Genomic DNA, 25,207 nt, shown 5'->3' on the forward strand with positions numbered 1-25,207 from the left:
TAAGACTTTGGAAAGGAAAGATGAGGCTTTGGACACTGTAAATGTAGCTTTGGAACCTAAAAAGAAGCTTTCTGCCCTAGCAATGAAAGTTTAGGCCTTTAAAATGAAACTGGGCGTCCTAAAGAAAGGCTCTGGGTAAAAGACAACATGTATTGATCCTAGAAATGAGGATTTCGGTCCTGAAAATGAGCCTTTGGGCACTAAATAGGGTGGGTGAGATGCTACAAATGACCCTTTGGACCCTGCAAAGGAGGGGAGCCTCTTGGTTCCTCTGTGGCCCCAAGAAATGAAACTTTGGTCCCGAATATAGGGCTTTGGGCACTCCAAAGGAGGCTTAGAGGTGTAAAAGAGGAGTTTGGGCCCAATAAATCTCACTTTGGAGCCTCCAAATGAGAGTTTGGAGCCTTCCAAAGGAGGGTTTGGGCCTTAAGAACGGGTCTTTGAGCCCTCCAAATGGGGCTTTGGAAATGAAAAAGAGGTTTTGAACCCTGAAATTTGGTTTTGTTCCCTCAAATGCTGCTCTGCTACCAAAACCTAGGGCTTTGCACTCTAAAACTGTGGTTTTGGAGGCTCAAAATAAAGCTTTGGACATGAAAGAGATGAGGCTTTGTACCCTAAATGAGGAGTTTGGACCCTAAACTGAGGCTTTGGGCCCTCCAAATGAGGCTTTGAGCCCTCCAACTTGCAGACTGGATCCTAAAAAGGAGGCTATGGTTCCTGAAGATGAGGCTTTGGTCCCTGCAAAGGAGGCTTTGGAAGCTAAAAATGAGGGTTTGGGCCCGAAAATGAGCCTTTGGACCCTATAAAGCAAGTTTTGGAGCCGCAAAAATCAGACTTGGGGCCTTAACAATGATGCTGTGGGCCCTCAAAATGAGTCTTTGAACCTGAAGAGCGGGGCTTAGAACTTCTCAATGAGGCTTTGTACCCTAACGATGAGGGTCTGGACCCTAGAAATGATGCTTCAATGCTAGAATCAAAGCTTTGGACTCTAAAAATGAGGCTTTGGGCCCTAAACCAGGGGCTTGGACCCTAAAAATGAGGCTTTGAACACTCAAGATGCGTCTTGGACCCTCCAAATGACTGGCCAGATCCTACAAATGCTGCATTGGAGCCTGAAAATGAGGCTTTGGAAGCTAAAACTACGGCTTTGGACTCTAAAAAGGAGACATTGCAAACTGAAATGGAGCCTTTGGAGCCTCAAAATGAGGCTTTGGAGCCTAAAATGCGTCTTTGGTGCCTAGAAGTGAGGCTTTGAGCCATCAAAATGTGGGCAGCCGGGCGCTGGGGAGGGAGCGAGGGAGCAAGAAAGGAACGAGCCTGCTGGAAAGATGGCGACAGGCTGTGGAGCTGCAGGGGGAAGGACCAGTGCTAGCAAACAGCTGGGTGTGCCGGAGGCAGCTGGTCCTTGGGACCGGGAGCAGCAGCTGCCGATTCATCAACAGGTCGCTGCACGAGCCTCCTTTCGGCACTGTCCTCAAGGGAGCGGGGTGGTGCGAGCCACCTCGGAGTCAGGGGCTCAGCGTCAAGGAGGGAGCCTGGGTCCCGGTGGCAGCTGCTCAGCAGGCGATGACATACGGATGATGTCACAATTAGCTGATGATGTCACTTGACGACAGCTACGGAGGAGGTCACCGGTGGGGGCAGAGGGCCAGTTGTGCCGCACAGAGGCCCCGGGCTCACTGTGCAACTCGCACTGTGCAGTGAGGGCCTCGTCCTCCCCTGAGCTGGGCACGGCGGTCTTCTCCTGAGCTACCCCGCGTGCCACAGGGCACTGACGATGGCTTCTGCCTGGGAGAGGAAACGTCAGAACTCAGACGTGGAGAAACCAGTAGCTTTCCTCCCCCGTCTCCTTGCTAATGTCTCCCCCAAGTCCAACATTGACAGTCAGGTTGTCCACGGAGTGCTGCTCTTGGTGGATATTTCAGGTAAGGTGAGCATGGAGGAGCAACCACGGACGTGAGCCATTTTGGGACACACCAGGCCCTTTGGAGCCCTGCCCCTGCCCCTCAGACAGAGAGGCCATCTTGTCACTGCTGAGGTCTTCTGCTGGGATGGCCAAAGGGAGCGGGATGGGTTATCTTGGGCAGTCAACCACTGCTGCCAGCGGCACTGAGCCGGGTCAGGGGAAGGTGTGACCTAGAAGCTCTCAGGCTGGGCAGCGTGGAACTGGCTGCCAGGTCCTTTGGCTCACATGGGCGTTTCCTGATTTCTGGGTGTCCCTGTTACAGGTTTCACTGCTTTGACAGAGAAATTCATCCAGAGGAGCAGCACAGACAGAGGCGCTGACGAGCTGGCACAAATCCTCAATTCCTACCTGTGTGACATTTTGGAGGGTAAGAGCCGTGCTGCGGGACTGTCTGGCATGTGGCCGTGAGGCTGCTTATGGTGGGGTGGAGGCGGAGCTGCTGGGCAGCCTGGTCCTGCCTCCTTGGAAGGGCTGGGGCTTTCCGTGTCCAGGAGGTACAGGGAGTGCAGTCAGGGTCTCCTGGCGAGTCAGGACCAGCGCTGGTCCTTTCTGCTCCCCAATGTGGCCGAGGAGGCACTCGCTTTCTCAGCAGCCACCTGCCTGCCTCTGGCATGAACACCCGGATCAGTGATGGAGCAAGGCTTTGCTGCCGTTAGGGCCCAGAGCAGGCTGGGGCCATCCAGCAAGTGCCAGCGTGCCAGTGACCTGAGGATGCTGGCACTGACGCGTGTGTGTGAGAGAGACCCTCACGAGCCCCTTTTCACAGGGGACAGCTTGACACTTCCGAGGCAACTGTGAGCACTTTGTGGCCACCCCTTTGGCAGCACTTGCAGAGCAAGGCAAGAGAGTCCTTGAAGATGACGAAGGGTCTAGAGCATCTTTCCTATGAGGAAAGGCTGAGAGAGCTGGGACTGTTTAGCCTAGAGAAGAGAAGGCTCAGGGGGATCCTAGTAATGTGTCTAAAACCTGAAGGAGGATGCAAAGAGGACAGAAACAGGCTCCTTCCGGTGGTGCCCAGTGCGAGGACCAGAGGCCACGCCACGGGCACGCGCTGAGACACCGGAGGTTCCCTCTGTACCTCAGAGGGAACCTGACGTACTTTTGACGTACTACGTCCACTTTTGGACTGAGCACTGGCACAGGTTGCCCTGGAGGTTGTGGAGTTTCCCTCCTTAGAGCTATTCAAAAATGGTCTAGCCACCATCCTGGGCAGCTGGCGCCGTGTGGCCCTGTTTGAGCAGGGCGGTTGGACCAGATGGACCACAGAGGCCCCTTCCAGCCTCCACTGTTGCGAGCTGTGGTGGCATCTCGAGGCCCTGCCTCCCTGCCTGCTGTGCGGGTACCAGGGCTGTGGCCACTGTGAGCCTGGGAGAGGGGCCGGAGCGGTGCTTTCCTGAGCTCTGCCCCATGGTACACCCTCGCCTGGGTGCTCCTCTCCGGGCAGAGGGGCTCGCTCTGTGGCTTTTGGAAGAAGGTGTGCACATGACTCTTCCTTTCCTTCCCTCTGTTCGCAGAGATGCTGATTTTTGGAGGAGACATCTTGAAGTTTGCCGGTACGTACTCAGGACGACAATGCCTACGGGTACTGATCTGCAGCATTTAGCTGTTGTGGTGGCCATTTGCTCTGCTCTCCCTCTCAAGAGGCTCTGTGCAGCACCTTGAGCCACCTTTCTGGCCATGCACGCACCCCGCCCCTGCAGTGCCCTTTCTCCTGGCTTCTCCTTCCCCCTGGGCCTGCCTGCGGTTTGGCTGTGGCAAGGGCTGAGGCTCCCCTCGCTCTGCCCCCGCTTGTAGGGCCCTGGGCTGGGGTGGGGGCAAGGGAGCACCGACAGGAGGAGACCCCCTAGAAAGCGCAGCCAAAGGTGTGTGTTGGAGTGGCGGTGAGGGGCAGGGAGGCCCTGGTGATGGTGGGGCTCGGGCTGCCGGGCTGCGAGGGGAGGAGGAATCCCTGGGGTGCTGCAGCTGCAGAGGAGCACTCGGGGCAGGGGGTGCTACCACCGCCGGCTGGCTGCTGCTGGGGCTGGCCCGAGAGAGGAGAGGTGTCCCGGTGCCCAGGCTGTGGTCCTCCGGGACGATGCCCTCCCACACGCCCATCTTCCCCAGCACGCCGGCCGGTTTCTGCTGTCCCTGCCACTGAGCGTAGGTCGGGCAGAGTCAAGTCTCAGCAGAGCCTTGACCTTCCCCTTGCTTTCCCCAGGGGATGCTGTGCTGGTGCTGTGGAGAACACGAGCCCAGGAGCTGGCTAAGACCATCAGACTGGTGCTGCAATGTAGCCAGCAGATCCAGAAGAAGTACGGCACTCGTGACACACGCGTGGGTCAGAAGCTCCGACTGAAGATAGGTACGAGCGCTGTGCCAGGTGCAGATCCGTGGCACTCTCCCGTGCCACAGGGAATGCAGGGATCCCTGCTGGGGCTGGTGCCAAAGGAAAGCATCTCTGTGACTGAGCAGCCAAGGGGCCAGCTGCAGCTGGAGCGGGGATGGGAGGCCAGCACTGCTGGCTTTGTGTGTGTTTGCAGAGGCGCAGCGGGGGTCAGATCAAGTATTAGGGTCTCTGAATGGCTGCCTTAGCCCAGATATCTGCGGGAGGTAGTTATCCTTTTGTTTGGTCAGGTGGGGGCAGCTTTGCATCCTTTCCCCTGCTGGATTCTCCCCTGCCTTTCCCAAAGTGCAAAGGGGAACTGCTTTGCTTAGGGCCGCCGGACGGGCTTTTTCAGGCTTTTCTGTTTTCTCGGGCAGACAGCTACAACCTGCCTGCATGTAAACGGAGCAGGCGGTGAGCACGCCCGCTGGTTTGCTGGGCTTCTGGGGCCGGCAGCTGGGCGTGACAGCCATCACTCTCAACACATAGTCAATGTCGACTTTGTCTTGTCCATTTCTAGACACCCGTTTCAGGGACCTGTGTCAGCATCCCCACGAGTAGGACGGAGGATGTCCTCCCCCTCCTCAATGCCCGTCTTGCCACTGGGCTTCAGATGAGCTTCTGAGCAGCTGAGATGCTGGGGGCTGTAGAGCTCAAAATGTTCCCTGTGTCAGTTCTGCTTCTCTTTCTCTCTCACCAGGGATCTCTGCAGGGTTCATGGACTTCATGATTTTTGGAGACAGGAGGTGGCGGTACTTCGTGATCTGTGGCCAGGCCCTGAATGAAGTTCGTGAGGCTGAAGGACTTGCAAATGCAGGTGAAGTTATCCTCTCAGCCACCTCCTGGGAGCTCTGTGAGCAGCACCGCCTCGGGACCGAGCATGTTGCAGGCAAAGGAGCTGTGAAGGTAGGTGGATGGGATGGCCTTGAGAGCCATTTTGAGGACCCAGACCTGGTCATGAAGGAGGGAGGTGCGCGACGGTGGAGGAGCAGAGTGTGGAGAGAGTTGTAGCTGTGAAAGTGGGCAGGCAGCTGAAGCTCTTGTCCTTCCATCTCAGGGGTAACTGTGGGCTGGGCTTGCTTGCTTGGAGGGCTCGGGAGGCACTGGAAGGGTTTTGGCCTCACCAGCAATGTCCTCTGTGGGTCCCGGAGCTGCTGTTGACAGCTGGGGGATGCTTGGATGATGCCTGCCCAGCTCCGGTGCTTCTGAGGGAGAACTGCTGTCCCATCCAGCCACGTGGGCTTGTTGCACAAAGCTGCTCTACTCTTTCTGGACAGTGTCGTTGGAGGGCAGGCTCTATCCCCTGGGACTCCTGGGGAGAGGCCAGTGGCCGTGCTTTCATTCCGTGTGTCTTCAGGTTACAGACATGGATGAGATGTCTTCATCAGAACGCCAAGATGCTTTACACAAGCTTCTGCAACGGCCAAGGAGCCACCACTTCGTAGGGGAAGGTGAGTGCCAACTCCACCTTGTTCTGTGATTGCCTGGAAAGGTGGGGTCTGGCTGCTTCAGGGGCCAGAGAGGAACCACCCCCACCTCTTCCCCCTTTCAGTTAGGATCCATGCTTTTGGCCCTCCTGTGCGTCAGCTGGGGCAATCACTGCTGCTGCCTCCTCCTTCTGGGGGACAGCTCTGCCCTGAGCATCTGCAGGTGGGAACATGAGCAAACGCAGAAGACTCTTTCTCCCCTGTTTCCAGCGCCAGACCCTGCTTTCCAACTCCACGTAGTCCCATCCTCCCACTGACCACCTGCATTTTCTCTCCTCAGGTGCCATGGGTCCTGCTCTTCTCTTGCCCAACGATCCTAACTCGGATGCGGTGCTGAGGCAGTTCATACCAGAGGCTGCTCTCAGGAAGGTAGGGCCAGGTCACCACTGCTGGGGGCTGCAGTTTGGGAGGGCAGAAGAAGTGGTGCATTGCAGAGATGGAGTTCTCACGAGAATAGAAGAAGAAAAGCAAATGCACCCTGAGAGGACAACGGAGGGAAAATGAGCCAAGGGGCACGGGTGCCGCACCATTGCGTGCGTTGTCCTCAGAGAGTCACGGGTGGCGGGAGGAGGACTTTTGTCTCTCTGTCCTTTCAGTGGGTATGGTTCTGGCTGTGCTGTGGACGTGACGGTGGGATAAAGGGGAGATTCCACTGAAGTCCTAGAGCATCCCTGAGGGTCACCCCTCAGTCTGTACCTGTCCCAAGTTGAGGTGCTACCAGAGCACCTTTCTCGCCTTTGTCGTTTGTCTTATGATTCGGTAGCTGCCTGCCGCAGGCCGGGCAGCCCGCCCACCATTTGCACTGACAGGAGGATTTCTCCCTTCCTCCAGTAGTACCTGCTATTGCCAGTACGCCTGCTCTCCCTCGGTATCTGGTGTGGGCAGTGAGCCCCCAGGGGAGCAGGCTGGTGAAGCCGTCGTGCTCTTGTCTTCCAGCTCGATGACAGCGTGCCGCTGGACTTCTTCCCCGAGCTACGGCCAGTCACCAGCCTCTTCATCCGACTGCATTTATGTGCGGATGTCAGCAAAAGGGATCTCTACGTGCTCCTCTGCAATGCCAGCACGATGATGCTAGACATCATCTCTCCTCACAAGGGCAAAATCCACAAAGTCACCCTGTTTGATAAAGTGAGTGGGGGGGAGGAATCACCTCCCCCCAGCCCGAGAGGGTGGGCAGTGAGCAAGAGGCAGTGACTCCCTCTTAGGGATTCTAGCAAGATGTGCTGCCTCTGTCCTTGGCAGGGCTGCACATTCCTCTGTGTGTTTGGGCTCCCTGGAGAAAAGCAGCCCTACGAGAGCCTTCTCGCCTTGCAGAGCGCTATTCAGATCTTCAACTCGTGCTCCAGAGTGCTCCGGAAAATACAGTGAGTGTGTGGCGGAGATGGGGGGGGTGCATGACGCCTTGATGGTGCAAGGGAGCTTACCGGAAAGAGACGTGCCCTCTAGCTTGCCCTGCCTTGTCCCTGGCAGGAAGGAGGCAGTGCCCTGAGAAGTGGCAGGTGACCCCTGGGCTTAGCCCACGGCCGCCAGGAGTCCCCCCTCCAAGCACGCCCTGCCAGCCACCGCGCTGGAATGAGCCCTCGCAAGGGCCAGAGGCTCCTTGGTGCCAGAGGCAGCCCCTTCTGGGCAACTGGCCCGTGAGCGGGGATGGGGCCCAGCCACCCTGCAAGTTTCTGTCCTCGCAGGCGGTGACATTGTGGGCGCCTTCTTCCCTCCCTCGCAGCTCACGAGAGGGCTGTGGCTTTCTGCAGGTCGCAGCTCAGGGAATGAGGCCTCGGGGGAAGCGTACAAAGCTTCCTGCGTGCGCTCTATCCCTGTCCCTTGTCCCTTGCAAGCCGGGTATGTTGCGCCCCTGAGTTCTCCACGCCCCCGAGACCCGTGCTGGCAGGGCAGGACGGCAGGCAGTCCAGGCTAGCGCCGAGGGGAGGTGCAGGAAGGGATGAAGCCGGGAGGCAGGACTGCGCCTGGGGCGCTGCTGAAGCCACACTCTTTTCCTGTGTGCCAGGGCAGTGTCCATTGCAGTTACCAGTGGGACGGTGTTCTGCGGAGTCATTGGCCACCCCGTGAGGCACGAATACACAGGTACGAGGCGCCAGTCTGAGGCACGGGAGGCTGGTGTGGGCCTGCTTAGGCATGGCAGTCTGGAAGAGGAAGGCGGGCTGGGCGAGGGCTTGCCTGGCAGACGGTCAGGAATGGCCCAGGCAGCGCCGCTCCTGGGCTGGGGTGGGAGAATGGGCTCCACGGCCGATCATCCCCCTGGGTTCTGCTGACCCCACTGTGGGGCTGGCCTGTGCCGGAGGTGAGGCAGCCGTTGGCCTGGAAGGGTGCCACGGGGCTGGTGGCACAGGTACATCAACGCGTGCTCTCTCTCTCTCTCTCTCTGGCAGTCATTGGCCAGAAGGTGAATTTGGCAGCCCGGATGATGATGCACTACCCTGGGCTGGTGTCCTGTGATGCAAGGACCTATGCTGCCTCCCGGCTTCCCCCATACTTCTTCAAGGAGCTGCCGGAGCAAAAGATGAAAGGCATTAGCAATCCTGGCAGTGTCTATCAATACCTGGGGATCAACGAGGAGATGTGAGTGTCCTCTGAGAGGGCTGGATGAGGGGATGGTGGCAGCAAGGATGCAGCCTTGGCCAGCAAAGAGGAGTTCTGTAGAGAGAGACCAAGCTGGTCCCTCTTTACTTTGGCTGAGAAGGTTAGAAGCCCTGGTGTGGGAATCCTTTTGCCTCTCTTCCCTGCTGTCTCCTCCTGCTGAGAGAGTGGGATTGAAGCCACAGGGACGGGGAAAGTTTGTCTGTCTTGGTAGACACAAGCTGGCCTTGCAGGCTCTGTCCAAATGGCTTTCGACTGTCCTTTCCCTGCTGTGCTTGCTCCACCACGTGCCCTGATGATGCTGACCCAAGGAGGTTTTCGTCCCAGTTGCTTCCGAGCAGGAAGTTTCGGCCCAGTCTTTTTCCCATGGCAAAACGTGGACCATCGGGACACTCTTCCTCATATCTTCCTGCTGAAGTCTCAGCTCTTCCTCTGGGCCATGATTTGACCTTTTCTTTGGATGACGGTTTGAACGTTAACATTGCCATCTCTTTGAAACTACAGGAAGACTTGAGGCAGAGGTGCCAGGTGCTTGGCATCCCAACCCGTTCAGTGACATGTCCTCCTTTAAAAGACACTTGCTTTTCTTGGCCAGCCTGGTAAAGCTGTCTGCTAGCCAACCACACACCCTGACTTCTTTTGCATGTCTCGGATTTCTTTGGGTTTGGCCTCTGGTGATGGACTCTTGATACGTTCTCCTGTCTCGCCGTGGCCGTTGGGCTTCTTTATGCTTGAAGCTGTGCTAGCGCGTCAGCTTGAACTTTGGCTGGGCGAGGGTGCAGGGGATAACATGCTGCTCGAAAGAAAAGCAGGCACCCGATGAGCACGTCCTGCCCCTCCACGCCAGGCTGCTTCTCTATGTCCCCTGGTTTCTCACCAACTAATTCACTTGTGTTTTCTTTTCCCCTGCTTTTAGCGTATTTGGCATGGGTCTCACCAAGACGAGCTCAGAGTACAGATCCTTGCTGGGTAGGTGGAGAAGGCCTTGCTCTTCTGAACGCCAGTTTCTTCCCTTTGGTAACTTTTAGTGCCGTGCTGGGAAGGGAGAAGCTTTTGCCAGGGTTGGTGTTGCCTGTAGTGGCCCTAAGGAGATGTTGCCTATCTTGGCCCCTACTTGTTTGATACCTCTGGGGTGGAAAGCAGGGTGAGGTGCCTGGTTCTCCCTGCTGTGTTCCAGACCTGGTACGAAGGTGCCTTTCAACTCTGGAGCTGCTCATACCCTGGAGGCTAAACTGATCCCCGTCTTTGGGATCAGGAAAGAGATTTCCTTCTGCCAGACTGACAGAGAGTTTTGGTGGTGGGTTCTCCCCCTTGTACGCCTCAGAGTTCCTTTCTGGGCAGCATCTGGGCGTAGACATGGAGATGCCAGGACACACGGGATGCCTTTGATCATTTGTTGTCTTGCCGGATGCTTTGGACCCTGATATGGGTTAACCCCGGTAGGCAGCTCAGCCCCACAGAGCCGCTTGCTCACTCCCCGCCCACAGTGGGACAGGGAAGAGAATCAGAAGGGTAAAAGTGAGAACGCTGGTGGGCTGAGATAAAGACGGCTTAATAGGTAAAGCAAAAGCTGCGCACGTGCGCAAGGCAGAGTCAGGCATTCACCCACCGCTTCCCATCGGCAGGCAGGTGTCTAGCCATTTCCAGGAAAGCAGGGCTTCATCACGCAGAACGGTGACTTGGGAAGACAAACGGCGTCACTCCAAAGATCCCCCTTTCCTCCTTCCTTCCCCCAGCTTTTCTTTTTCTCCTGCCATAACAAAAACATTGGTGTGTTACCAACACTGATGTTTGGTCACAAATCCCAGTCATAGCACCCTATGAACTGTTACTGAAGAAAATTAACTGTAGCCCAGCCAAAACCAGGACAGGCCTGAAGATGCTGCCTCAGCTACTGGGAAGTGCTCTGTGGCTCCTGGTACAGCGAGGAGATGCTTTGAGTCTCTTTGGGACGTAGCTGCCTGCAGCGACTCAGATCAGCCCTTCCAGTCGTGTGCTGGATCACCGTGGGGAGTTGCACGGGGCCGGGTGAATGTCTGTGCCTGTGGGAGGGGAGGGGAGCAGGGAAGAGAGCATGGGGGCTGCGCTGTGGGGCAGGTGGGCCTGCTACCGCTCTGAGGAAGGTGGAGGTGGAAAAGCTGGGCAGGAAGGAGGCCTGGGTGTAGGCTGGCGGATGTGGTGGCGGGAGGGAAGGTGCAGTGGAGGCCCCCAGCGAAAGGGGAGGCTGCCCACAGCTCTTTGCCTTTCAGCACGCCCCAGCAGCTCGTCTTCTTGTTTGTCTTCTCAGGTCGGGACAAGGAGATTGAACTCTTTTGCCGCTGCTTGAAAGCCTATGGGGAGTCAGGACAAAGGCACATCCTGGCATTTGAGGGCACGACGGTCTCCGGGAAGAGCCGCTTACTGGCTGAACTGGCCTATTTAGGCCAGGCTGCTGGCCACAGGTACGGGTGTTTGACCTGTAGCTTTGGGACACTGCCCCTGCCCATCCCCTGACAGCCCCGGAACACTCCAGCCCCTCTGCCGGTGTGCCTGGCCCTGGGACTGCAGCCTCCCAAAAAAGCCTCCTGGAGACACTCCCTAGGAGCACCTGCACACGTGCTCTGCTCCTGCCTCTGCCTCTTTGGGGAGCTGGAGGTGGCTGCTTCAGCCATGGCCTTTCCTCCTTCACCTCTGGGCCAGGTACGGATGGAAGGAAAGAGCTCGAGCTCAGTGCTTTTCACCTGGCTCCAGACCTGCCAGGCAGCAGGGTGGCCTGTCTCAGAAGGCCCGCTTGCCCTCTGACTGTTTCCCAGAAGAAGCACTGGGGCAGAAAAGCCTTCCTGTGCCCTGGGAGGCAGACTGCTGAGGTCTGGAGACCAAAGGCAAACTCACCACTGAACTCCATCCTTCAGTCCTGTGAGTTCCTCTGCAGAGGGACATAGCGGGGACCTAGGCCTGCGCTGCGGAGACACGGGGTCTGGACCCGGCTCTCCCAGTGGCTTGGCAGCAACTGCCCCTCTGTGCCCTTTCTCGTATGAGGAGTGAAATGCTTGGCCTTCTCTGGGAAGCACTTGGAGACGGGTGGCTGAAGAGCCCCCTCAAGGGCCGTACACCCCAAATGCCTTTGCACTAAGAACTAGACTACGTGCATCTTTACGTTTGGTAAAGGGGGTAGGTGCGCAGGTGATATTCTCTTCAATTCCTTCGGTGTTTGGTGAAAATAGGGAAAAGACTATGAAAGTACAACAGATTAATATGTGGCTAAGAGACTGGTGCCGTAGGTGGGATTTTGGGTTTGTTGACCACGGGGCGGCTTTCATGGCACCGGGCCTGCTTATGCCGGATGAGGAACAGCTGAATCAGAAGGGGAAAAGGGTTATGGCCCAGAAGTTGGCAGGGCTGATCAAGAGGTCTTTAAACTAGGTTCGATGGGGGAGGGGGATAAGACCAGGGCAGCCACAAATGAACCTAGGGGTGACAGGCCTGCGTCGGGGGCAAGGCCGCTAGCCCAGCTGAAGTGTGTTTACACCAATGCACGCAGTATGGGCAACAAACAGGAAGAGCTAGAAGCCACTGTACAGCAGGAAGGTTATGATGTGGTTGCCATCACAGAAACGTGGTGGGATGACTCTCATGACTGGAGTGCAGCTATGGATGGCTATAGGCCCTTTAAGAGGGACAGGCGAAGCAGGAGAGGCGGTGGGGTAGCGCTGTATGTTAGGGAGTGCTTGGACTGTGTTGAAATTGAGGAAGATGGTGAGGATGACAAGGTTGAATGTTTACGGGTGAAGATCGGGGGAAGGTCGGCAGGGCGGACATTACGGTGGGAGTCTGTTATAGACCACCCAACCAGGATGAGCAGGCGGACGAGGCGTTTTACAAGCGGCTGTCAGAAGCCGCCCGGTCGCCGGCCCTTGTACTCGTGGGCGACTTCAACTTGCCGGATGTCTGCTGGAAATACAACATGGCAAAGAGGAAGCTATCTAGGAGATTCCTCGAATGTGTGGAGGACAACTTCCTCATGCAAGTGGTAAATGAGCCCACTAGAGGAGGGGCCCTGCTTGACCTGTTGTTTGTGAACAGAGAAGGACTAGTGGGAGATGTGAGGGTCGGTGGCCCTCTTGGGAGTAGCGACCACGAAATGTTAGAGTTTTCGATAGTGGGGGAAGTAAGGAGGGGCAAGAGTAGAACTTCTGCCTTAGATTTCCGGTGCGCTGACTTTAGCCTGTTTAAGAGGCTGGTGGACCGAGTCCCTTGGCATTCGGTCCTGAAGGGCAAAGGAGTCCAGGAAGGCTGGACATGCTTCAAAAGGGAATTGCTAAATATTCAGGAGCAGGCTGTCCCAGTCTGTAGGAAGACAAGCCGTCGGGGAAAAAGACCGGCCTGGTTAAACAGAGAACTCGGCTACAACTTAAGGAAAAAAAGAGAACCTACTTGCTCTGGAAGAAGGGTCGGGTAACTTGGGAGGTCTATAGGGATGTTACCAGGTCAGCTAGGGAGAAGATTAGAAGGGCCAAAGCTCAATTAGAGCTTGATTTGGCTGCTACGGTCAAAGATAACAAAAAAAGCTTTTACAAATACATCAACAGCAAAAGGAGGGTCAAGGAGAGCCTCCACCACTTGCTGAATGAGGAGGGTAGTGTAGTGTCAGGGGATGAGGAAAAGGCAGAGGTGCTCAATGCCTTCTTTGCCTCGGTCTTTGATGTCAAGACCAGTTGTCCTCAGGAGACTCGGCCCCCAGAGCCTGAAGTTAGGGACGGGGGGCTGTGTGAACCCCCCGTAATCCAGGAGGAGATGGTTAGTGACCTGCTGTGCCAGTTGGACACCCACAAGGCTATGGACCCGGATGGGATTCTCCCCAGAGTAATGAAGGAACTGGCAAACAAACTTGCCAAACCACTCTCTATTATCTACCAGCAGTCCTGGTTAACTGGAGAAGTTCCAGCTGACTGGAAATTAGCAAATGTAACACCCATCTACAAGAAGGGTCGGAAGGACGATCCAGGGAACTATAGGCCTGTCAGCCTGACCTCGGTGCCAGGCAAGGTGATGGAACCGATCATCCTGAGTGCCATTACACGGCACATGCAGGACAATCGGGGCATCGGGGCCAGCCAACATGGATTCATGAAAGGCAGGTCCTGCTCAACCAACCTGGTCTCCTTCTATGACCAAGTGACCCGCTTAGTAGATGAGGGCAGGGCTGTGGATGTAGTCTATGTAGACTTCAGTAAGGCATTCGACACTGTCTCCCACAGCATCCTCCTAGACAAACTGGCTGCCCCGGGCTTGGATGGGTAGACTCTTCAATGGGTTAAAAACTGGCGGGATGGCCGAGCCCAGAGAGTGGTGGTGAATGGGGCAAAGTCCAACTGGCGGCCGGTCACTAGCAGTGTTCCCCAGGGCTCAGTTCTGGGGCCGGTGCTGTTCAATATCTTTATAGATGATCTAGATATAGGGATTGAGTGCACCCTCAGCAAATTTGCAGATGACACCAAGCTGGGTGGGAGTATCGATCTGCTGGAGGGTAGGAAGGCCCTACAGAGGGATCTGGACAGGTTAGATAGATGGGCCGAGACCAACGGCATGAGGTTCAACAAGAACAAGTGCCGGGTCTTACACTTGGGCCACAACAACCCCATGCAGCTCTACAGGCTGGGGGAAGAGTGGTTAGAAAGCGGCCCAGCGGAAAGAGACCTGGGGGTGCTGCTCGACAGCCGGCTAAACATGAGCCAGCAGTGTGCCCAGGTGGCCAAGAAGGCCACTGGCATCCTGGCCTCATTAGGAATAGTGTAGCCAGCCGGTCTGGGGAAGTGATCGTCCCTCTGTACTCGGCACTGGTGAGGCCGCACCTTGAGTACTGTGTCCAGTTCTGGGCCCCGCACTTCAAGAAAGATGTTGAGGTTTTGGAGCGAGCCCAGAGGAGGGCGACCAATCTGGTGAAGGGTCTGGAGGGTCTGACCTATGAGGAACAGCTGAGGGAGCTGGGGGTGTTTATCCTGGAGGAGAGGAGGCTCAGAGGTGACCTTAGTGCAGTCTACAGCTACCTGAAGGGCGGTTGTAGTGAAGTGGGAGTTGGCCTCTTCTCCCAGGCAACTAGCGATAGGACAAGAGGACACAGCCTCAAGCTTCGCCAGGGGAGGTTCAGGTTGGACATTAGGAAGAATTTCTTTACAGAAAGGGTTATTAGACATTGGAATGGGCTGCCCAGGGAGGTGGTGGAGTCACCATCTCTGGATGTCTTTAAGAAAAGCCTGGACATGGCACTTAATGCCATGGTCTAGTTGACAGGGTGGTGTCAGGGCAACGGTTGGACTCGATGATCCCCGAGGTCTCTTACAACCTGGTTGATTCTGTGATTCTGTGATCTCCACCCCTTTTGTCTTAGAAGACTTGGGCCGCTGGGGATCTCAGTCTCTTTTGCTTTTGCACGGCAGGGTCGTTGCTGTGGAGCTGCTAGAGACCAACGTGAGGAATCCCTTCTCTGCCATCCGTATACTGATGGACAGGGCCCTGGACCTCCAGGACTGTGAATCGTGCAGTGCCAGGGAGCACGTGCTGCAGACAAAGCTGCGAGGGACAATCGAAGAGAGCAGCTATTCCCTCCTCAATGGGCTTTTCCTCGTTGGGGTGAGAGTGAGAGGCCTCTCTGGCCCTGGAGAAGGCCTTCTTGTCAGCTTTTCCCAGTCTGATGTTGCGTGGGCACGCTTCTGGGAGTGCCTTAGCGCAGAGGTGGGAATTGCAGGGGTCACAGCACATGTTCCCCTTTCCTGGGCCCGGGGGGCTCCCTGTCTGTGGTGAGTTCATGTCCCGGGCTGCATCCGGCAGTGGCCCGGTGCCTTGTGCAGCCCCCCTGGAAGTGGCATAGGAGAGAGGCTGGTGCTGACCTCGTGCTGAGGTCACCGCTGTGTGAGTGGTCTGCTCCAGGCAGCCCAACATTCCCACAGCCAGAGAACCAGCTCTTCAGCCCACCCCAAGGCCCAGCTCTGCCAGAGCCCCTCAGCAGAGGGCCTCTGCTTTAGGCTCCAGGTGAAGCCCCCACTGTGGCTCCTTGCACCTGTGTTGGGGAGAGGTCAGCTGCTGAGGCCAGCAGAGGTGGTTTGCTCTCCGTCTTCCTTGGTGAGTAGGTGTGCCTGGCCCCAGAGTGACGTTTCTCCCTGACTCTGCTTTTCTGGACAGTTTCCTGACTCGGACACGGTTTGCGAGATGCATGAAACTCAAAGGAAAACAGAAACGCGCTCAACTTGGACAAAAGTGCTAGAGAAGGTGAGCATTTCTCCTTCCTTCCTCCTGGGTCAGAGGAGGAAAACAACCCTGCCACCTGCAGGCTCTGCACCAGAGCAATGGGAGAGCGCAGCAGGACCACGTGCCTGGGTTCAGGTCCTGAAGGGCCTGAGAAACCCCCACCCCTCCCTCTCCCCCACAGCCCAACAAACACACCCAGTAACTTTCCTCCTGTCAAGTGTGCCCTGGAGGAGGAACAATGTTTTCTGCAATCCCTTGTGACCTTAAAGTCTCAAAGAAGTTAAGAGCCAGTAAGCTTCTGAGCAGGGAAGTGGGTGGGGAGAGATTTCAGAGCATCCTCTCAAGAGAAGGAGGCTAAGTCTCCTCCTCTGGAAGACACTTGAGAATCCACCGGATTCCCCTCAGAACAACCTGCTTTTTTCAGGTCGTTGGAGGAGAATTTGGCATATTTATCATCGACAATGCCCATTTCATCGACCCTGCCTCCTGGAGCATCATGTCATCCGTGTTCCAAAACGCCTCCCTCTTCATGGTCATAAGCTTAGCTCCGGGCTACACAGGAACGGAGAGCTTTTTCAGAGCCATAGCAGACAACACAACGTCCCAGAATATCACCTGTGTTCATCTGGACGAGCTGAAACCTTCAGCTGTGGTGCAGAAAGTCTGCCAGGACCTTGGAGTAGTCAGCATCCCCAGGGAACTAGTGAGGTAAGTCCCGAGGCAGGAGAGCTCTTTCTGAGGGCTTGAACATGTGTAGATCACAGAAGGGAATCGACCCCCCACAAAGGGAGCACAGGGCCGCTAGAAGCATCACTGACTCTAGCGGGTACTGGCCCCGGGTGGCTCGTTACGCCTTGCCATGGCAGGTGTGAGCTGAGAGTGGGCAACTCCCTAGACACCGAGTGTGGGAGGTGTCAGCCTGTCGCTGTTGCACAGGAAGGGAGGGAGGAAGAGTCCCGAGCCCAAGCATGCCTGAGGTGTGGTGAAAAGGCCTTGGTCTAGGTGGCCAGGCTGTGGCAGAGAGTCCCTGGGGCAGAGGTCTGCCCTGCTGCCAGAGAGGATCTAGGGTCCTGAGGACAGGAAGGGCAGGGCTGGCTGTTCGGTGCTTTGGGCATTGTCCCCAGTTCTTTTCCCATGGACTTGAGCGAAGGCTGGAGGTTCAGGGGGGCCCAAAAGCCCAAGGCAGTGGGAGGCCCATCCCTTTCAAAAGGGACATGTAGCTGTGACGAAGATGCTGGCTACCCTCTTATGGGCGAGTGACGCGCCACCCACCTGAACTGTGTTTCACCTTACTTTCCTTGTGCCGGTCACTGCCGGCTCTGCTCCTGTCCAGGTTCCTGATCCAAAGAAGCTCGGGGATCCCATATCACTGCGAGGAACTGCTGCGCTGCCTTTGTCGCAACAACGTGCTCTTGCTCCATAGCCAGAAGTGGGGTGAAAAGGCAGAGGACAACTGGGAGAGCCTGATCGGTAAGCACCTTTGTGGCTGCCTAGCAAGTTGCTGTGGCACATTCTCCGCAAGCACAGTCTTGCCCCGTTGTTCCCCCGTGGATCTGGGCAGCCTGATCTTGCAGTGGTGCAGAACTTGGTGTGGCGGAGGTGCGGGTTCCTGCCTGCCTTGCTGTAGGGACAGCCGAAGCAGGTGCTAGCGAGTTCTGGTGGCTTGGAGGGGCCTAAATTCTTGGGGCGGGGCTTGTGGAGCTAAAACACAGGGGAAATTGTTCTGGAGCACGTGTGTTCCCAGTGCTTCTTAGGCATTCTAACGGGCACGTAATTTACCTTGGCCAAACACCAGCTCACTTGAGAACAAACCCCAGCTTGAGGTGAGGGACAGGCCCAGGAAACTTGAATCCTAAAACTTAAATCCCCACAAGGGTGCTGGTAACGGAAGAAAACGGTGGCAATGCCACCGAGAGCGCTATGCCAGCAGCCAGCGTGCCGTGGCCTTGGGAACAGCCAGGACTGACGCTCCGCTTCGCGTTATCACCGGCAATTTCCCTGGCTGTGGTGGTTGTGCTGTTGAAGGCAGCAATGCTGCTGCTTTCTGTCCCAGGGCATTCAGTCACCCCAGGAGGTCTGGAGTCTTTGCCTGGGGGACTGTTTGGGAAAGCCGGTCTGAAGGCAGAACACGTTTGGGAGGGCTACGCAAAAAACCGCTTGCAGCGGAAACTTGCTCTGCTTAATGACCACGTTCAGCACAGGTGGGTCAGTGCGCCCGCACTGGACCGTGAAAGGTGGGACTTGTCCCGCCTCAGGTGAGTTTTGAAACATTTGTGAGCTGCAAGTCACTTTGCAAATTGCCTTATTCCTGCTCTCTCGCTCCACCCAGCTTCTGCGCTCAAGGACTCATCCCTTGCAGCCACATCAAGCTCCAGCGCGGGGAAGGATGGCAGGGTCTGCGTCATCAGAGCGGACATGAACCTGGAGAACACCGTGCTGCCCACCACCTTGAAAGGTGAGGGGCTGAGTGCCGCTCTGCCGGCTCACGGCTGTGCTGGGGCCCCTTCCCGGGACATTGGCTAGAGGGAGGCTGGGCATCTGTGTGCTACGGAGTCACCCTCTCAGCTCGGGGGCTCTGCTGGGAAGGGGGCTCGGTCCAACCAGAAACAGGCCTGGGGTTGTGGGCAGCCGTTTTCCCCTCCTGGGGGTGGACCAGCTGTGAGCTTACTGGCTGCTTTCCAGCAGCAGGTAGGAGAGAAAAGGTTATTGGTGCAACGCTCAGATGGCTCCCTTTTCTCACAGAAACAAACCCTTTGCTGGGAAAAATCTTTGACTTGCCTCTGGCTCAACTTTGAATACGGCTTCTGCCTTCCTTTTTTTATCTTCCCCAGCTAACGCTGGTCTCGTGGCACTTATTCTAAACCAAACCCATTTTTTTTTTTTTTCTGTCGATTGGCTGGATGGGGAAGGCTGTCAATGCGTGTCCCTCCTCTCTAGCCATAGCCATCTGCATGAACCTTGAAGGAAGGTCATGCTAAAGCATTCCTGCTATTAAGTTGTTTTGTCCAAAATAAAAGGGAAGAAAACTAAAAGAGAGGATTAGTATTGTGTGGCCAAGTTAAGACAACCGTTGTGGGGAGCTCTGAGTCCACCTCTGAGGTGGGGAAAGTGCTCTCTGCTCTCTGTGTGTACTGTTGGGCAAAACCCCACTCCAGATCTGGGAGGGTGCACCGTGGGACGCATGTACCTGCTGGATCCTGCCCTCCTCACCCTTGGTGGGGGAGCGTTTGAGTGCCTCGCTTTTCCCCAGGCCTTGTGGCCTGCGATTCCAAGAGGAGCAGAGCCATCTTGAAGACGCCTACCCTGGGTTGCAATTGCCCAGCAGGCGCAGTCGCGAGGAGAAGAGGCCAAAGTCTACCCTGTTTCATGCGCTGCAACTTTCCAGCCTCTCCAGCCTCAGCACGGGGAACGGGCAAGAGAGAGACGTGTTGCTTCTTTTTGACAGAGATTGCGCTGGCTCAGCTGGACCGGATCGAGTCGCTGGAGCAGACGGCTTTGAAGTTTGCAGCTGTCATCGGGCCAGTGTTTACCACCCAGCTGCTGTCACACATCCTTCCCGCTGGCATCAGGCACAACATGAACTGCTTGTTAAACAGGCTGGTGCACAACAACATCCTTAAGTGGCTGAAAAAACCAGAGGTGCCACAAGACGCCCAAGACGCTACCAAGGGGCCGGCCACCGCTCCACAGGCAGAGAGCGGTAAGTGGTAGCAGTAAGGCGGACAAGGGAGCCACCAGCTGTGTCCCAGGGGTGCTCCCCAGGGCATGGTGCACTTCCCCCCGGTGATGGGTGGGTGGAGCTCAGACAGGCACGGCTGTTTGGGATGGGTTGTTCAAAGATCTTGCAAGTCAATCTCAAAGCAAACTAGCCTTGTGCTGGAGGTAATTTCCCACCAGCCGTGCCGAGTGCCTCTGCTGCCTGGCCTCCAAGCTCTGCTCGTAGCGCAGGCATGGGAAGGCTCGTACAGCCCCTGACATCCTCTCCCAGCTGCCTGCAGCATCCAGGTCCAGATGCCCTCCAGAGTGCCTCAGGGCCTTTGATGGGCTTTTCTTCAGCTTTGATTCCCCTGTGGTGCAGGGGGAAGCTCAGGAGGCTGGGGACTGCCTTGCCAAGAGCAGGAAGAAAGCACTGACCGGGGCTTGCTTCGGCTGGCGGCAGCATCCCCAGCTCCTGCCGGGAGCGCAGCTGAGCACCGTGTCCCCAGGGCTGTGCTAGCGTCAGCAAGGCGAGCCGGGCCCTTTCGCCCCGTGCTGCGAGGCTCGGTGTGCGGCAGCGCTGGTTCGCTGCCAAGGATGCGCACCAAGGCATGGCTTTCGTGCCCCGGCTGGGACGGCCCAGAGCCCTGGCCCCAGCTCGGGCTGATACAAACGCCCTTTGCCTTGCAGGTGTGGAGAGGCCCTCTCGAAGCCAGACCATGGCGCTTCCGTCTGACGTCCTGGCCTTCTGTGTCCCACTGCTGCGGGAGGCTGCCTACGAGCTGTGGCCTGAGAGACAGCGGGTCGCCTTGCACCGCAAGTGTGCCGCCTTCCTGGAGCAGCACGCGCACAAATGCGAGAGCTGCAGCCAAGGCGACTTCGTTGCCTTCCACCGCTTCACTGTCACCGGCACCCAGGGTCGAGGGAGCTCTCAGGACTCTGCTGACAAGGGCGACTCACGCAGCTGGGAGGCCTTGGTGCTCGCAGGAGAGCAGATGACGAGGGACAGGACACAAGCTTTCCTGGAGGGGGATTTTGGGTGAGCAGACAAGGCTTTGACTATTTTGGAAGGCGTTGAGCTCAGGGTCTTGAGAGGAGACAAAGGAAGCGCCGGCATTTGGCTGCCGGTTGTGACTCTAGCTTAGAGAAGAGGCTTTGTGTGGGGTGGGAGCTGGGAGGAGATGCCCATGGAGATGAGAGAGAGCTTGAGGAAGGCCATGTGCTCAGAGCGATTGCCACACTACACTAGAGCAACCCTTGCTTTCCAGTTCCTACGGAGTAGTGCTGTAAAATCTGCAGGGGAAAAGCCACCACAGGGACTCGGGTGGTTTGCCTGTGGGAGGTGACAGAAAGCCCAGCTTGTCTTTTTCTCCCTACCTACAAAGCACCTGTGTGAGGCACGCCTGCCCGTGGCCTCGTGCCGTGCTGTGAACAAAGGGCTTTTGATGCTGTCTCTGAGAAAGACCAGTATAGGTGATGCCGTGTATTCTTTGCTCTCTCTTTCCCCTGGCACTAGCAAAGAGCTGCCCAGCAGGACCGGTGGGAAGCACAAAGGCGCCTGCTCGTGTGAGTGCAAAGCCATCGTGGAAGTGGTGCTTGTGCCTTTGGTTCGCCACTACAAGGCAATGGGCGACACTGCCAGGGCCTTTTACTACCTTCTGGAGTGTGTGGCTGCCTACCTACACGTCTCCAACAGCTACATGGTGAGTTGCCCTGCTTGCCCGCACCCACTGCGCACGGAGTCCTCTCAGTCGCCTGGCTCTGGGCGGGACAAGTTCCCCGTTGCAATAGGGCATGCCTTCGCGGGGCCTTGGAAGGGAAATACTAGGGTCAGAGCCTGACTGTTTCCTCCGGTTTGCCTCTTCTGCAGCAAGAGACACAGGGCACTGTGCCCTTAGCAGGAGGGGCATTAGCAGGGAGGCGGTCTGAGGGATCACTGGTGCCTGTGCTCTGAGCCAGTGTGACGGTGTTTGGGCGGGCACCACCAGGGGCAGAAACAGGCCCTCTTAAGACAGATGCCAGAGGCCATGGGGGAGGACAAGGCTGGCCATGGGCTCTGCACCCACGCTCATCTGCTCTCTGTGTGCTTGCACAAAGGCCCTCATGAAGCTGAATGAAGCGGAGGTCCTGAGGAAGTCGGCAGAGAAGAAAGCGATAGCCCGCTTTGAAGACGCCACCTTCTTCAGCCTCAAAGGGGAGGTAAGGAGACGGGGAGGTCTGGAGGGATCTCCTGGAGGATGGAGCTGCATGCCTTCCCCAGTTGCAGGGGCCGTCCCTGGCATCTCCAGCCACTGGCAGATTCCTGCTGTCTCTTGGGCAGCTAGTCCATATTGGAATGTTTCCCTTTTCCTCTGCAGGTCTGCTGTCAGTGGGGACGCATGAAGCTGTCAGAGAAAATGACCAGGGAGGCTTTGAGGCTGCTTAAAAGGCAGTTCCCCCGGACCTCCGTTGGAGCCTTTGTCAAGTCCAAGGTGGAAAAGTTTCTGGGTGCCGCTTATGTTCCTAAAAGAGCATCCTCCCTTCCGGAGGAAGCCCGGTAAGAGGCAGAACTGAGAACGCAGGGGAGGAACAGCCATTTCCTACCTGGTCCCAGGCATCCAGGCACAGACCTGCCTAGGCTTGAGGCCACACCTAACCTGACGTGTGGGCCTTAGGAGGACTGAGGCATTAAGGAGCGATGCGCGGGTAGAACAGGGAGCGGCAGAGCCCCACACTCCCTCCCCCAGGCGCAGTCATGGGAACAAAGCACGCCTGTGGGTGAAAAGCAGCTCACAGCCAGGGATGTGTCTGCTGGCACATGTTGGCTGCAGCGGGGGGTTGGTGGTGGCTGGGAACAGCTGTAAACAGGGAGTAGAGGCTGAAGAGGGGCAGGGGGTCTGGAAGAAGGATCAGGACACGGGGAAGCAGCAGTAGGTGGAGGTGAGGCAAGAGAATGAGGAAACTCGGAGGGCAATACCCCTTTTCCTGCTGGTTCCTGGCTTTTCTTGACCCCCACCGGTGCTGTAGCACCAACACACCCTCTCGAGTGGGCAGCTTCCCCCGGCGGAACTTCTTTGTTTGCCCCCTTCCACTCCAGCAGCCCTCCCTGCATTAGCTCCCTTCCTCCGAGGAGGTGTAACGGTCTCGTCCGCTGCCCTGCTTTCCCCCCACCCTCTCTGATTTAGCACTGTGCAGCCAGTGCCTCTGGGCTCAGCAGTTTCTCTTGTGTGGCAGGAGGAAGAGGCAGGCCTGGCTGCTGCGGCAGAGCTGCTGCCTTTCCTTGCTGGAGCACCTCTGCAGCCAGGAGGGCACTTCCAGCGCACGGAGGTTCTCCCGCCTGGCGGCGCGCATGAAGGCCAACACGGACAGGGCAGCCCACTCCTATCAGGCAGGGGACTTCTGCCACGCATAACTCCGCTTCCACCCTCCTCTTTTCAGTCTGTCTCATTAAACATCTCCTTTCTTATGACCTTTGTTGTCGGGCCGTTCTTTCTGGGGCACGCAAAGATACCCTGTCTTATCATTCCTGTTGAGGGCTCCTGTTGCTCCATCAGCGGTGGCTACAGCTCTCTCGCAGGCCTTGGTGCAGACTCATGATTGAAGACGCTTCTGATTTGAGGTCACATTAAACCAGAGACCCTCTAAAACCCTAGCCCTCTCTGTTGCTCTTCTTCCTCACCATCCACGGATGGTCAGCGGGGCACTGCTGCTCCCTATCTTTCCCCACCTAGAGGGGAGGAGAAGCCTGTTTAAAAAGGCCAGGGTGACAGGAAAAGCCCCAGACGCCGAAGGGACTTTGCACGGGTATCTCTGAAGGTTTTGCCTTGTCTGAACCTGTTGGGGGACTTGAAATAACACGCCCTTCTGCCTAGCCTTGCCCCCGAGTCAGCATCTGCAGCAAAACTCCACGAACAATTACCGTGTATAAGCAGTGCCGCACACACTGGGGAAAGATGTGGGGACACAGCACGCAGGTAGGTCATACGTCCGCTCCTCCTTCCCTTCCAGCTGGCAGCACTCCTTCTAGCGGCAGAATGCCTTAGGCTGGTCCCCTCCAGCTGCCTACCAATGGCTTTGGCATGAGAAGGGTTTGCATCTGGAGGTGATCTTCTGCGCTTCACACTGAGGCACCTGTGAGGTCGTGGCAGAGTTCCAAATTGTGGGCATCGCTACAGGTGTGCTCATGGAGATGGGCAGGAGCTCACTGGTGAGCTGCAGCTTGGTTGGGGAACTGCAGAATGGCAGGGGCTTCATTCAAGGAGCTTCCAGTCACCTGCAGGAGGAGCTCTGCATATGCAGCTTTGCCTCTGGTACCGTCTTAGCACAGCATTTCCATGGCCACCACAGAAACATCAGGCGTGCCAAGCTTACAGCTGTGCCACACCTTCTGGTCCGAAAGCTTCCGTTCCTTCACACAGGCTGTCCTGGTTTGGCCCAAACCAGGCCAATTAGTCTTAGAGAAACTAAGGTCACTGCTAAATTCCTCACTGCTTATGAGTGAAGAGCCGAAGGGGGCTCGCACCTGCAGGGAGGAGCAGACAGGGCAGGTGACCCAAGATTGACCAACGAGGTATTCCATCCCATACATGTCATTCTCACTTTCCTATTTATCACTAACCCACTGCCTCCTGGAGGTGGGGCCCAGGAGGGAGGGGCCCTCCTGTCTCCCACTGATTGGTACCAGCTTTGCCAGTTTCCAGTTAAAAGCCTGCAGGTGTGATGGCAGAGAGCTATTGCATTTTCCCCTCTGCCCATGCTGGGGGGAGCTACTGCATTTTCCCCTCTGCCCGTGCTGGGGGGAGCTACTGCATTTTCCCCTCTGCCCGTGCTGGGGGGAGCTACTGCATTTTCCCCTCTGCTTGTGCTGGGGGGAGCAACTCTGCCTGAGGAGGATTTCCAAGCTCTCGATCTTGGTTTTGTGTATATTTGTATATATTTGATTATTTCTATTATTACTATTATACTCTTTTTCATTACTATAGTTGATTAAAACTGTTTTAACTTTCCAACCTGTAAGTCTCTCTCCCTTTTCCCTTTCCCTTAGGGTGGGGGGGGGAAGAGGGTTAACAGAGAGCATCTGCCACTGGGTTAATAGCTGGCCCAGCTTTAAACCGTGACAGATTCATTGGCGCCCAACGTGGGGCTCGAGAGAAGCTCCAGCAGGTTGCTCTGATAAGTTGAATCCTGGCTCTGGTGGGAGGAGACCTGGAGAGCTCAGCTGAGAGAATATAAGATTTCTTCCTTTGAGATTTACGAGGGGTTGGAAAGTTAAAACAGATAGTGAAGATGGTGATGTCATTTTTGAATGCTGTGTTATCTCGTCTTTTTATAGAGTTTCTTTCACAATTGAGTATTGCAATGATGCCTTACCTGCCGTGGGCACTGTGTTATTGCTTGCTTCTTATGAATGTTTACATGCAGTTTAGCAGTGGGTGCTGGTCGAAATGTATTGTTTTGGTATGGGGTTTGATACTGATTTATGCTGTGATAAACTGGGCAGTTACTATTCCGATCTCTTATCTCTATGACACAATGATGGGCAGCTTTAATCACGAATCAGTAGCAGCAACTTCATCTGCACGCTCCAGGCGTCCTTTAGCTGATTCTGTTAATGATTACACTTCCAGTTTTACTTTGGGAAATAGCACCTTCTCCTCTTCTGCCAAGCTGATTCCACTATATTTTGCGAAATTAGGATGGTGCTGTCTAGGTGGCATGTTTTTATTTTTGGTTGTCCTGAATGTGTTTCTGATGTGGGATAAGATTAAATATCGGTGCAGGGACAGTTGTAGGTGTTATGCAGCCACCTCAGATCCTACAGTGTGTACTGCCGCTACAGCCTCAGATCCTACAGTGTGTACTGCCGCTACAGCCACGAAACCCACTGAAACCTCGGCA

The 25,207-nt window shown here is 56.2% G+C and overlaps 1 protein-coding gene across 1 annotated transcript; it reads left to right on the plus strand.

Annotated features, from left to right (window-relative positions):
- Positions 1-1,777: 1,777 nt before the first annotated feature.
- On the plus strand, positions 1,778-22,721 carry LOC137667310 (adenylate cyclase type 10-like). Its single transcript, XM_068408009.1, has 24 exons — positions 1,778-1,925; positions 2,229-2,333; positions 3,481-3,519; positions 4,164-4,307; positions 5,029-5,234; positions 5,686-5,779; positions 6,096-6,184; positions 6,752-6,943; positions 7,058-7,179; positions 7,821-7,897; positions 8,203-8,392; positions 9,327-9,379; positions 10,698-10,851; positions 14,827-15,019; positions 15,569-15,655; positions 16,059-16,342; positions 16,968-17,104; positions 17,964-18,089; positions 19,080-19,334; positions 20,021-20,369; positions 20,862-21,033; positions 21,428-21,529; positions 21,688-21,866; positions 22,544-22,721. The coding sequence occupies exons 1-24, from the start codon at positions 1,778-1,780 to the stop codon at positions 22,719-22,721; spliced, it is 3,675 nt and encodes a 1,224-aa protein (XP_068264110.1).
- Positions 22,722-25,207: the final 2,486 nt, after the last annotated feature.

The sequence above is a fragment of the Nyctibius grandis genome, chromosome 9 (genome assembly GCF_013368605.1).
Source record: "Nyctibius grandis isolate bNycGra1 chromosome 9, bNycGra1.pri, whole genome shotgun sequence".
Taxonomy (NCBI): Eukaryota; Metazoa; Chordata; class Aves; order Nyctibiiformes; family Nyctibiidae; genus Nyctibius; species Nyctibius grandis.

Bases quoted from the DNA above. Each gene is read 5' to 3' on its own strand.
- LOC137667310 (XM_068408009.1), top strand. From the start codon at position 1,778: ATGGCTTCTGCCTGGGAGAGGAAACGTCAGAACTCAGACGTGGAGAAA. The intron at 5,235-5,685 runs GTAGGTGGATGG...GTGTGTCTTCAG, and splicing joins CAGGCAAAGGAGCTGTGAAG to GTTACAGACATGGATGAGAT. The intron at 18,090-19,079 runs GTGAGGGGCTGA...TCTTTTTGACAG, and splicing joins GCTGCCCACCACCTTGAAAG to AGATTGCGCTGGCTCAGCTG.